The sequence below is a fragment of the Bombus affinis genome, unplaced genomic scaffold (genome assembly GCF_024516045.1).
Source record: "Bombus affinis isolate iyBomAffi1 unplaced genomic scaffold, iyBomAffi1.2 ctg00000743.1, whole genome shotgun sequence".
NCBI classification, from domain to species: Eukaryota; Metazoa; Arthropoda; class Insecta; order Hymenoptera; family Apidae; genus Bombus; species Bombus affinis.
In genome coordinates this window covers 26,427-40,875 of record NW_026109326.1, presented here as the reverse complement: position 1 = coordinate 40,875, position 14,449 = coordinate 26,427, and the positions used below count along the sequence as shown (strand labels likewise).

The following is a 14,449-nucleotide window of genomic DNA, read 5'->3' as shown; positions in this document are numbered from 1 at the left end:
GAGAATATCTCTTTCATATCAGAAAATTTTCAGCTTTTACACACCAAGGAAACGATCCACCGATGCAATTTCTGTGACACAGGGACGATCGTTAGGGAGAAGTTAAACGATCCCATAGCTCATAAAAGAATATAACAGAGAATATGGTCGATAAATATACGTAAAGTGAATTTCGGATCGGATCTTCCCTGTAATGGTTACCTCTTAACAGTCCCCCATTTCCTTCGACGCGGCGATGTATCGTTCATCTTCTTCGTTAGGACGACGTCTCGCGACACTGTGCGTGGTTCTACAAATCATTATAATTCGACACAACATTTGCGAACTTGCGTGAATATTCCATTCAAAACGCTTTAAAGTTTAATCGAAGCTGAGACATTAATTAAAGTTACACAAGCTGTGGAATATCTCCGCATCGCAAACGTGGAAATAGTATGTTCATCTATCGATACTTAATGCTAGTTCATCCGTAAACACGACATCGACAATACATCAGGAACTTTTTTCTAAAAGAGCACGCTTCAAACTCACAAGTTCCGACTAGTAAATAATTAATGGAACCTAAACCATAGCTTGGACTTTCCGAATACCAATTTCTGGTTATCCCGAAATTAATGGGCCACCATTCGGTTTCCATTGCAATATCATCTGCAGTACAGAACGCTATGAATGTATTGGAACTTCTATATAGGTATTGGTTTCTACATACATATGTATATTATTGATTAAAATGTTCCCATACGCTGGTGCGTAAGAACACTCTTGAAGATATTTCATTTGTGGTTTATCTTAATATAGTTATTACCATTATACATACACGTTGCGTCGATACGATTATCTTATTTGAAATTATACATCTTTTTTCGTTAGAAATGTCTTCCCTTCATATTAAATATAAAAATATTTATTCCAACGCATTGTCCATTGTCTTGTTAAAACGAATAAAAACAGAAACGTAACAATTGTATGAGCAGGAATCAACGTCATTATTTAACTCGTAGAATATACTTGAAATTAATCGATATATTTTAATACCGTTGTTATCACTCGGATTAGCTCGTTCTAAGAAATAAGCTAGCTCGTTCTAAGGTATTTGTCCATTAGTTTCTGGAAAGTGTTCTAATGTTTGTACACAGAGAACCTCCAAAATAAGCACATCTCTCATATTCGACCAAAGTTTTTACTATTCTAAAACAGAATTACAGTGGAGTATGTTAGTATGAATATAATTGGTTTTAGAGCGTGATTCAGGTATTCGTTCCAGATCGGCTAAAAAACAAATTTATCATTCAATACACATAAGATTGAAATACTATCGAGTTAGTTTATTAATTTTTCTGTATCGTATATCCGTGTATAATATCAAACTGGGCAAATTTCCTATAACAGGTACAGAGAATCCAACACTCGTGAAAACGATAAATCAATATCGTAATATCAGCTGCTTTTATTGTGTATTGATTCTATACATGAAACCAGATTATCGCCTTTAAGAATAAAAGAATAAAATCGCGTTTTTCGCACGACTGGTCGAATTTGAACGTGAATGAATTTGCGTGGCCCATTAGAATAGATCGTTGAAACGTAGTTATACATACATCGTCCATTTTTCGGCCATATTTCATCGGCAATCGGTTTCAGTCCGTTGATCGTGGCACACCATAGAATATGTATATGACAGACGTATTTTTACAACGTTAAATCTGCGCATCGCAATCGCCATTTCGCTCGTCGCGAGTACGACCAGGATTGTCGTTATTAAAAAATTACATTTAGTCGCGTCCCGCTGCGTTATATTTACAACATGACACCTGTTACTCTCTGTCGCAACGAATTCACGGCATTTCAGTCCGAAGCAATTTCGAATAATCACTTTCAGCGACAAGGCGGATAATATTCGCATAACGTCATTAATATCAATTATTGCAAATACTACTGCAACTATGAATGCAATGACAATCCTTTTAATTCCGTGTGCGAGCTATAGTAGTAGGGCGATTTCTAAATGCCTGTCGATATTTGCCAAATTTTGTATATTTTACTTATGCAAAGAATAGTATAATGATAATAGTATAGTTTATAAAATTATGTATCGCTTGCATACCGGAACAAGATGATTTTACTAGTGCATTATCGGAGGGAGTTACATTTTTAATAATTATAATATTTCTAATAGTCTATGTGATTGGATTATGTCAAACTTGACACATTTCCGTGGCATTCTGTTTTCCGTAAATTTACTTCAACTGATAGAGTCTGACACAAGGTATACTCCTTCTATCACGATCATTTCTCTTTGCGATCGAGAAATTCCAAAACCGCAATTCAATTTCACCCTACCATATTCCGAATGTCGAGGGCATGGTACTGGTGCCATTAACGGGTCTGAAACTAGCAGATTGAATGTTTCGATCGCAAGTATGAGAGTTATTTTTCAATTGCTCTAAGAGAACGTAATACGATAGTTCTCCTTTCATCTGGGATTGTAGACGATTAAAAAAACACTTTGAGGACTACATCTTTAACACGATACTTGTAACAAGATGATGAGGAAAAGTGGGCGACATTTATAGTGTATCATTCAACAGGTCAAAATATTCATACACAAAAAGATTTACAGCTTATTTTTCAATTCATAAACAATTTAATTTTGCGGTAAAAATTTATGAATTACGGCTTTTTCTCTTTATTTTACTCCAACTTTACGTCCCTTGTTCCTGAGAAAATAAACGACGATAGAATTTCCATTGTTATATATTTAATTTCTATTTGACTCAAAATGAGAAACGCGAGATGTGAATAGAATGAAGAGAAAGTTTCATCAGCTGATTCATCGATCTATGCAGCTATCGGTGAATTTAAAATGATTTTCGAATAACTATCCTGGATAAATATTTATTTCGAAAATAATTCGTTAACCAACTATGTATATTAAAAAATAAGCCTCGAATAATATTTTTCTATATAAGCGTTTTTTCATTACCTTCACGTTTGACATGTAATATATAAAATCCTATAAATATCGTCCACAGCTTTAACACCCTGTATATCCTTTTATACCATGGCCAGGGTTGCTTTACGTTTCACTGACTGTTTGAAAACTAAGTTGGACTCTTTTAACGCATGGCACGAAACTCGTCACACGTTGTATTCGCTTCAAACTCGTTCACGAAGTTCAGGCGTAAATCTAGTCTGATTCATGGGACATAGAACATCGCGCTGAAGCTGCAGAGATCTTCGTAAAATTCGACAAACAGGGAATCGAAAGGAGTATATTACCAGTCACGAAATCACGAAAGCGTGATGAAATCGTTGGAAATGTTTGTGAAATAACGAGGTTTCAGCGCTTCTGCGACGTGGATAAATTAAACTCAGATGGTGCAATTTCTTTCGAACGCAGTCGATTTCGTTCCATTTCTCTTATTTATCAACTCCGTGAAATATCACTTCGACACCACTTTTAGTTTAACTTCGCCGGTAACGAAGCAAGACAATACGTAGTTTCACAGACGGGAGAATCGTTATGGGGAGCCATAAAGTTTCGAAGAATACGATCGTGCAAGATACGCGACTCAGCTCGTGAAATTTACACATACGTTCATCGATGGTATCGTTACTACGTATAAAACACTGTTTCCTAAGAAGATAAGAAATTCCTTTGGAAATCAAACGATGTAGAACGAGATTTCATTAATTCGTGTGTATCTGCGTTTTACTTCATTAGAAGAGCTAGAACTCCTTTTCAAGTATCGTTAAAGCGATATCGTTAGTATTCGATTAGTATCAGGACATCTATTACACATTCGATTCACGTGGAAATTAAACTGACCAACTCTATCAACTTTCATTGTTCGACTTCTGAAAAATTTGTTCGATAACAGTCGTCTATATTGGTACGAAACTGAAAAAACTTTTAGAAATTGGAATTACGTATTCAGCTTGCCTTCAGAATTATTTGTTCTTTTGAATGCTGCTACTTTACATTATAAACCCTTACATTATGATAGTCAATCTGGAATTATCTTTCCAGCTGTAAATTTTTATATTGAACCATTCGTTCATTTCACCATTAGGTAGTTGAGGACTGCTGCTATACATGTCAACAATAGTAACCTTTTTCCATGGAAAATTGACTTTCTAAACAATTTGTATCTTCTATTATAGTAGCTTCTATTCTAATTACTTTTGTATTGATTTCTCGTCAGAATATGAAGTTTCGAAATAGCATCGACGAGCATTTTCGAGTCGAACAGTTCTCAACAGCGTCACGCAGGCTGATTCTTTACCACACTTGTCTCAACAAAATTTTTTACATAAAAACTCTGTTCTTTACTAGATGTTTATAATATCTGACAAAAAATCTTATTTTTTTTAATTTAGGAAAAGGGACTAGACAAAAACAATAAATAATTATAATATTTGAACGGAACCAGGAAGTAGGGAAAATACTAAGGGATATTTGGTAAACAGACTTTTATTCACATCGAATTCCCTGATATTAAGTTTCTGGAAAACTGCATATTATATATATTTTTAAAATGTTTGTCCCGAATCCTCATTCAAACGCCGCACTGTAGAACCTGAGAAAGTGGCCTGCAAACGTGCAAACGTAGCCCGCAAGCGTGCGAACGCGGCCAGCAAATTCTGATTTTTGTCCTAAATCCTCATCTAAATGCCGTACCGTGCAGCGTTCGAAGTTCTCGCTGTCGTTGAGTTTATATCAATTTAAAATGGTAGAAAGGTCATATAGCAAAGCGATCGATCTGATTAGTTTTTATTGTGCCGCGATTCGTTATCGAGCATCCAGATATGGACGCGTGGGTTTTGCATGGGACAAAAGGAACGGCGTATCGGAAAATGAAAAATCACACTATAGCGCAAGGCTTATTCCTTTCCATTTCCAACTAAAATATTTTGAATGATAAATATAAAAGAGACTTATTTATTTATACAACGTTTGAAAATGAAAATAAAATACATAACGCATAGACGTGGATTTATTCTTTTACAGATGGCCATGAATTCGAATGTGACGAATTTGGTCCAGGAGAGTGTTTTCGTTCCATACATGCATCGCCCAGAAACGTACATTGTATCAGGATTATTCTTAATAATCCTGATAGTGGGTGTATTTGGAAATGGAATGATGATGATTACGTTGGGTGCGGATTCCACTGCAAGAAATACATCCACTGTCTACATGTTTTCGTTGGCTCTGGGCGATATTTTGGTAAGAAAGGACAATATGTGCATATATTATCTCTAATGTATCATTTAAGACCGACGTTAAAAAAAAGGATCTCTGACGTCGAATAAAATGGAAAAAGATTTCGTGCACGTTTGAGAAACGTTCAGATGGACAAGACGTGTCGAAAGTTTCCTCTCGTAAAATATAAAATGTATTCAAAATTTCATAGCATAAATTTTGTAAAAACATATTTCTATATGAATAATTAACTGGATAGAATTAAACTAATCTACTATTATTCTTGCAAGCTACAATCAAAAGATTCATCAGCTTATTAACACGGAAGGGATAAATATTTAATTGTACTTCTTGTGGTTATGATTCATACATCTTGAAAAAGCCATCTGCTACCCATTGTATTCCGCGTCTAAATATATATAATAAATCAAAATGAATGTCCAATAAGTTGGAAATAAATTGCGACAAAGCTGGAATGGTAAAAACTAACAAGCCATGAATATTCCGAATATAGATGAGAAAAATCTTTCCTTCCTTCGTCGGGATCCTTTTTTTTACATTTCGATTTCCCGTCAATCGGAAAATGTTGCTAGGACCCCATGTCATTTGTATCCCGGCAATATATCGAATTTATTCAGACTGTCGGATCGCGCGTATAAATCTGTCGCGAGCGAGTTCAGAACATCCGGTACTTTCTCCGTCATCGATTTCGCGTAGAATGTAATTAGGTACGATAACGCACGAAAGCATCTGAGGGCCCATCGTAGAAAATTTGTCTGGATATATATTATGACAGTTTTATTGTCATTGTCGACTGTCGTGGTTATATTGATAAAATGTATTATATCGTACAAATACGCAGACATTACTCTTTATTATCACATATAATATAGAAGAATTTAAGTCTCCTAGAAATGTATAATTATTCTTGTATAATACAATATATTTTTATATGATATAGCGATTTCTGTGAATTGTATGCTTGAAATAAATATCTTGTAACTTCTATACATGTTCTTTAGTTTGTTACATATATTATCAATATGATCATAATAGTCTAGTAACGAAATTTCAAAATTTTTTCTATCACACACGTAATACGTTCATAAAAATCTCTAGAAATATTCAAATATTTTCATAAATAATTTCTAAAAGAAGCACATGCTATATGAGACCTTGAATCAGACGTTAAAATTCCGTTGTTCTGGACACGTAATCGTGGACCAATAGCGAGTTCGATTATAAACGCGCTTATTTTCGTGGATATCGAGCTTACTTTATGATATATGTAGCTATACATCTTGATCCATGGACAATTTATAGCCGGACGGAGAATAATCAAAGATTAATGCGATCCATACGATATCATCTGTGAAAATCATAAATAAATATTTTCTCGATTATAGTGTTCGAACGATCATGCTTAAACAAAAAGAAAATGTGTATTTCACGATTAACACTGAGAAAAAAGTGCAACAGCATAATTGAGTGTTCGATCATACGACGAAATTTCTACATCCCGCATGAAATTGCAGAAAATTCGCTTAATCTACATTTTTTATTATAATATTCAATACAAAACGTTCCTGTTAATATCCCCCTTTTATCTCGAAATTCATCAGAGACGTCCGTATTTCAGACGAAATTTAGCGAGTTAATGAGGGAATCTTTTTTTCGCAAATTGAGTGAACGTTACACAGTATGTTAAAAGGACGTGGGATGTGAATTCATCACGAATATTTTTAATAGATTTTTCTGTATCATAATCGCGGATTATTTTTATTTTAATTTTCTCGATAACAATGAATCCTGATAAATGTTTTCCTAATAATTTTACTATATGCTCGATGCCGTACAAATATAATATCAAGTATTGTTTATTTTATCGCTCTCACCTATCGAAATGTCGAAGGCGTCGTTTTCAACGAAACAGATTTTCAAACGTTTCCCATATATTCGTAGAATTCAATCAAATTTCGCAAAATTACAGAAAAATATTCAAATAAAATTTCGATAAAGGGTTTTCAACGAAACAGATTTTAAAACGTTTCCCATATATTCGTAGAATTCAATTAAATTTCGCAAAAGTACAGAAAAATATTCGAATAAAATTTCGATAAAGGGTAGATTGAATAACACGAGTACAATTGACCGTGGAAATACAATACAATAAAATACACGTGTATATTTTTAATTTTAATTTTCGTTTATTTCAGGTGATCCTAACGAGTGTACCACTCACGTCTGTTATATTCACATTCGATTCATGGCCGTGGGGACAGACAGTTTGCAAATTATCGGAGTGCGTCAAGGATATTTCAGTCGGTGTCTCAGTTTTCACTCTGACCGCGTTATCAGCCGAGAGGTAAGTTGTCAAACCCAGTTACGGTTGAGGAAATTGTTGTCTCAGGGATAGGCTGGTCGTCCTAACTTTAGTGAAGTTCCGCCCCATTAATGGACCAATCGACTCTTTAATCAGTAATCGAAATGAAATCTCAAACGTCCAATTTCCTTTTCGCTATTAATCGTTATTAATTAATTTCGTTATTAATTAAGAAAATCAATTAATTTACATTAATAAGAAAGTTCAACGTTAAAATAAAGTATAACTGAAGAATTCATTTAATCAGACATCATTTAATCTTAACCCTGCAATACTGCATTTATAAACAATCCAATTAACGCTATATTGAAAATTACATATCATTTTATTAACACAACGCTTATTTCCAACAAACGATACGTTGCTAAATAATTTTGATTTCTTCCATGTCAAATAATTATCAGGATCTATCTGCATATTTGAATTAGTATCGTTAGTGACGTTTAATAAAACAGAAGGCGTTAAACACCCTTGTCCAATAGTAATAAATTTAGTAATAAAGCAAATAAAATAAAATAATAAATAAATTGTAAAACAGAAATCTATATATAATCTAAGATTTCTATCTTGCCAACATATTAATATTACAGTTGGTACATTTGTTGCACGAGACAGCTCGGAACGTATAAATAACAACCATTTCTCAACAGTAATAAATACACGCACAACAGCCATCTGTAAATGAAACATTTAAGTGGGGTATAAATTACTCCGTTCTATAGTATTTCAGGGTTAAGGTTTCAATAAAAATTGATTTACAAATAAAAGAAAGATATGCTCGTGTTGCATCGTAGGTACTACGCGGTTGTAAATCCTCTTCGGCGCCATGTAGCCGGGATGAAAGCAGTACCATTGGCGCTACTAATAGCTTGCCTTATTTGGGTGCTGGCGATTGTTTTGTCGATGCCTGCTGCTCTCTTCTCTGACGTGATGGACATCGACATAACAACTAACTCCAGCATCCACATCTGTAACCCTTTCCCCGTGGAATTGGGTGAGTATCTCACACGCTGAAATATTGGACATTTCTCCGTGTTTTCATTTCACACCCACGAAGTCGTATTAATTTATTTCTCGTTCTGAAACGCAGGGGCAAGCTATAGGAGAGGGGTGGTGCTGTTCAAGTTCCTGGCTTATTACATCATTCCTCTACTCATCATATCAGTATTTTATTTTCAAATTGTTCGACATCTTCAACTATCCACCAGAAATATGCCCTGCGAATTATCTCCAATGCAGCGGCTGGAGCAAATTCGATCACGCAGAAAGGTAGAGTGAATCGATATTATTATGAAATTATACAATTTTCAAGTAAATCTAATTTTGACACAAAAGTTCTATATTTGGTATACAAATATTTGGTATACAGGTATACCAGTGAAAAGGTGTAGAACAGAGAAATTGAAATTGCTACCTGTATGATATTTTTATGAAATTACACTGCTTATATATGCAGTCAACTTGCAAATAAATTTAAATTCTAATAAATTGTTACTTAGACTGTGATGTAAATTTTACTGCACTCCTTTTGCATTCGTTCTCGCTGGCGTCTCAACTAACACTACCCTTAGCGTCTCTTTGTCTTTTCTCGTCCCATCGAACACGTGTCCCGAAACCCCGTGGCCAGGGTCACGCAGGCTCTTTCCACAAAACTATCCACTTGAAAGGCGCCACGGTTCTCGCCACTTTGTACACGGTTCAGCCGATATCTTAGGCCTTTTGCCCACGATACTACAATATTTTTAAACGGACATATCGTAAAACTTGCTGACAAGCGCTAGTTGTCATGTCAAATCTTTGTCTGTTCTACACGTAAGATGATGGAAAAGAGAGAGGAAGAGAAAATCTTCTGTATATTCTAGAATTTAAGAAGTAATACTGTAATGCCTAATCTACATTTAACTGTTTATCTCAGATTTTTTACTGTCTTACTAAAAAATATTCTAATCTAGGTTTCTAATAATTAAATTTTAACTAATTAGACCAAGTACCAAGTTAGTTGTCCCAGTTTAATACGTATCTTTCGTTCTCTGTGATCAACAGGTTGGAAAAATGGTGATCTCCATCGTCCTAATCTTCTTCATCTGCTTCCTGCCGTATCACATCTTTATGATTTGGTTTCACTTTTTCGCATCAACGCTGAATGACTACAATAAATATTGGCATATCTTCAGGATTATTGGTTTTGTCATGACCTTCATCAACAGCTGCGTCAATCCTTTGGTTCTATATTTTGCCAGCACAACATTTCGCGTGAGGTGAGTATGACAAGATAAGCGACCTATCAAATGTCAGCTATTAAACCTAAAACATAGTAAAACGAAATAACAAGTCGAAGCACACATTCTCCTTAAAATACTATATATAGAATGGAAATGTTTATGCAAATTTATGTTCTTACGAACACGATTAGAAAAATGGAACCTAAACAGAATTTTGTTCCACTCCCCTTCTATCTTTTTCCATGTTATTTAAATATTTTGAAATGCATAAATATCAGCATTCTAATTATTATATTACATTCTGTACTACATGTTGCATGAAATGATAACATATCCATACTCATTTCACTACCTCTACATCATAACTGACCAAAGAAACAACAAAGCAGTATAAACGAGTACACGTCTGTAAACAAACAGGTTTGTAAACCGAAAACTCAAAAAAGCAAACAAACAATTGAAAAACAAACAGAAAGCTTTTCATATCTGAATATAAAGTTTCGTACTGATCGATGAACAACGTTTTGCTTACAGATTCAACAGATATCTTTGTTGTTTTCTGAAGAAGAGGAAGTCAAGCGTCTGTCAAGCAGGAACGAGCAGCGATGGTAATCGACGAATGAAATTTTCACAAAGGAAACGAATGGTTAGGCGAAGGAAATTCAAGGAAACCAGCTTCAGCTCGACGTCCCGGAGAAACACACAGGAACTGAACGCGACCGTTCCTCGCGAGTTAAAAAGTACCGAAGACACAAGACCGACCTAAGACTCTAGATCGTAATTCATTTTTTAAAACAATCCCTAGATGTCAACACAGCGAATATTTTGTTAAAAATCAAGAACCATTCCCAAGTAGAGTAGATCTATGTTGAATGTTTCAATTATGTTTAATGATCAATTATGATTGAATTACTAGAGATAATGAATACATGTGTCAAATTCTTCATTGTAACTATAAATATTTGTAAATCTATATGTGCAATCGTGATAATTTTTTTTTTTGATGTAAAGTATACCTTCAGCTTTTAACTTAAGAATTTTCAACATCATTAATTGTCTTCGATGTAAAATAATAGTGTAATATATAGTGTAATATATATATATATATATATATATAGTGTAATATATAATATAATATAATATATAGTGTAATATATAGTGTAATATATATAATAATAGTGTAATAATAGTGTAATATAATTAGTTATCACAGTTCTGTATCAAGAAGGACCGGTTCTGGTCCTTGGACGGATTGTATCGGGGCAAATTGAACAACGCATGTAAGAGAAGAGAGGATCCCGACGTTACTGAATCGCGTGGTGAAATTTAATTAGAGACGGCGTTAGAAGGGACTGTGTGCATTAATTGTGTTCTGTCTGACGACCTTGCCCCCTTCGCTTGTTAATCGAGAATTTCTGTTTGACGTGTACCCTTGTTAACAGGATTTAGCCTCGCACGTCTATTGGCCGTCGCGTTTCCGTAAGTTATAGATGTTCTCGTCGTTCAGATAACGTCTGGACGTCTTCTCGATACCCCTATTATAACTGTAATTAGGCCACGCAAGGACGGAATCGTTTCCAAGTGAATCGATGCAAGGTTGGAATATATAAATGCCCGGACATAACTTGTAGCCAACTGACTTGTACCATAATCTTTCTGTGTTTCTGTGAATAAAAATTGGACTCGGGTTTGTTATTCCCACTAGACGTACCGTGCTGTGTGTTAAGTTGGCTTTCTGGATCGTTCGAAAAAATGACCGAGCATTGCGCGGACTGTGCCAAATATCGCCTAATGCTTAGCTATTCGAGTTACTATATTCACTGGGAAATATACTAGTTACTAGTCTCACTGGGAAAAGGAAATTGTTTTATTATTATTTAATTAATTGTTTTCTATGTTTCTCTTCGATTCTCTTTAATAGCCAACTTAAAACAGTATTTGTTCATTATTCGATAGAAGTTCATAATAACAAAACTACAAAACTTTCTGAACAACCTACTAGTAATTGGGTATGATTAAATCATGTTAACATGTAGAGTGTTGACAGTGTCCGTGAATTTGAAAAATTTATTACAACGCTCGTGTAGTAGTGACCTTACGAAGAAAATAAACGTTCCTGTCGTTTCGAGAGCTCGTGTTTTACTCGGAACAGGTGAAGGCTGGTTTTGGAAGGCAAAAATAGGAAGAACTCGAGAAAAATTTCTGTGCAACGTGCAAAATGGAAATGAAATGATGCTGTGATCGATAACGATGCGTAATCCTGAAAGAAGCACGGTAAGCCACGTGTTGGAACTTTACGTGGAAATTATCGAGAAAGGTATTTTTCTAAGAAATTTCAAATATCTCCTTTCCGCGTTGACTGCAAGTAAGATACGAATACCAGACATGCACTAGCAGCAAAAAGTGTGCAATCAATATGTGTTTCATAAAAATAAAGAATTTTCTAAATAATTCAGCTTAGAATTGAGGTCAGGTTGTATCAAGTATCCTAATACTTATGAACAGATGTATACGTAATACGAAAGACTTAAAAATCTGATGCAGATGCCAACGACCAATTACCATAACATTAACAAACCAAAACCCTGTCCAGTTAACACAGCACTTCCACGTCCTTTCAACCTAACTTCCACGAATAAACCATTCTTTATTCCATTGTACAGTTTTGTTTCCATTTTGCGTAAGAATCGATAGTAACCAGTGGGGCAAGATTTATTAGAGTCTTATCCCCGCAATCTTCGGTGAAACGGGTAACAAACAGCAATTCTATGGCCGCTGTTCCGGGATGTCCGTAACGTATTCGCTGTGAGTTTCGAGTAAGGGGCGCGTGCCAACCGCTTTTATCGGGCACAGGGCACGCGTCGAACAAACAGGGGTTCCCGATACAATGGTTCGCATCTGCAGGGGTGGCCCAGTGCAAGGGGCACATTTCTAGGTGTTTTGAAAGGGGAGCGGAGAGAGGGTGAAGCCATGGCAAACCGTCACCCTCGCAGCAGTCTCTACTGCAACAAGGGACTGCTACGATTTGGACGTGGTTAGTCGATGCCCATCGACGCCAGTCAACGGTCTTCCTACATTCTTAACTACCGTACTCTGGAAAGAGGAAAGAATCGTCTTTCGGGGGAAGGAGAAGAATCTGGATGGACGAAAGAACCATTAACGCGAAGGGGAAATATCTCTGATCCAGGGAGGAAGAGGAAAGCTACAGAAGCTTAAGACCGAGATCAGGAATTTATTTTTGACTACCGTTAATTCTCTGCCACAAAGAAAGTGTTATCGCGTGAAGTCGTTCGTAAAAGGTCGTTAGCGGATCGATGGTGAAGTTGTTTCGTGGTTTTGTTGTGTCTCAGTAAGAATGAAAAGATATTCGTCGGTAAGTGGTTCGAGAAAAAGGATTTTTGTGTACACGTTTAATTTTTAATTGTGTTCTATTCGTACGATACAGGCTCCGTGCTTGGCAGATGGAAACAACGACAGCAAGAAGGCCAAACCGATGAAGGTAAATTCCATGAGTGCGGCGCGAATGTCGATTATGAGAGAATTATCGATTCTGCAAATTGTAAGATATAAACTAAGTACTTAAGAGCGTGTATACTCATGTGGTGTTTATACAGGAGCCGAATGCCAGAGAGTATCTGCAGTTGGCGCTGGCCAGAATCTTGGAACTGCAACGAGAGATCAAAGAGGGAACGTACACAACGGACTATACCAGCGATCTCGGTAACATTAATTTATAAATTTATTATTCGATTTTTCCAGCATCTTCTCTGGTCTCTTTATGAGGCCTCTTTGCCATGATCATTAATTTCCTATGCTCCTCAGAAATTTGAAACGTCTCCGGAACCCAAGTATCTCGTATCTGTTTTTTGAAAACTGTCTTGATATTCTATTTAGCTTCCTTGCAAGCTAATTTATAACGTAAAGCATTAGATTTATAATGATTCAATCCATTTTCTCTCATGTATTGAAAAACATCGTAAAAAGAATTTTATTCTTTGAAGAAGTTTCCGATCATTTTTCGCTGCATGTTATAAAAGTGATATTCAGAAGAATTTTCATATTAAGTACAAGTGAAAGAAAATAATGTAGTATCGTGGGCAAAAGGCCTAAGATATCGGCCGAACCGTATACAAAGTGGCAAGAGCCGCGGCGCCGTCGAGTACATCAATGTGTCGACGGTCCTTTCAAGTGGATAGTTTTGTGGAAAGAGCCTGCGTGACTCTGGCCACGGGGGTTTCGGAACACGTGTTCGATGGGACGAGAAAAGACAAAGAGACGCGAGAGTGATTTGAGTGGAATAAGACTTTTGTGTTTTAGTTCAAGTTGAACATTTATCGTTCTCTGTCCAATTAATCTCTGTTATTTTTATTTATCTTAAATAAATAGTATTAGGAGAATTTTACAAATCTAAATTATCCTAATCCTGTCCTTTTTTCCGATACTACAATAATGAAACAAACAAATATCTTGTGATGTAGTTATGATATTAGCAAACAATTTTTTAAATATTGTTTTTGTAATGTAAAGAAGGCAGAACCGTACAAAGTATAGAATCAAAACATAATGGACGTAGAAATCGATATTTTTACTGATTTTGATTTTTTGTTACTATCATAGAAAATAATAATTCTTTAAAAT

General features: G+C 35.5%; 1 protein-coding gene across 1 annotated transcript; it reads left to right on the top strand.

Annotated features, from left to right (window-relative positions):
- The first annotated feature begins 5,011 nt into the window (after positions 1-5,011).
- LOC126928251 (neuropeptide CCHamide-1 receptor-like) lies at positions 5,012-10,683 on the top strand. The gene is made up of 6 exons (XM_050744076.1): positions 5,012-5,230; positions 7,423-7,571; positions 8,384-8,583; positions 8,680-8,858; positions 9,633-9,847; positions 10,617-10,683. The coding sequence occupies exons 1-6, from the start codon at positions 5,012-5,014 to the stop codon at positions 10,681-10,683; spliced, it is 1,029 nt and encodes a 342-aa protein (XP_050600033.1).
- The last annotated feature ends 3,766 nt before the right edge of the window (positions 10,684-14,449 follow it).

Coding starts and splice junctions, on each gene's coding strand:
- LOC126928251 (XM_050744076.1), top strand. CDS start 5,012: ATGGCCATGAATTCGAATGTGACGAATTTGGTCCAGGAGAGTGTTTTC. Junction 8,584..8,679: donor CCCTTTCCCCGTGGAATTGG/GTGAGTATCTCA, acceptor TCTGAAACGCAG/GGGCAAGCTATAGGAGAGGG. Junction 9,848..10,616: donor AGCACAACATTTCGCGTGAG/GTGAGTATGACA, acceptor AACAATCCCTAG/ATGTCAACACAGCGAATATT.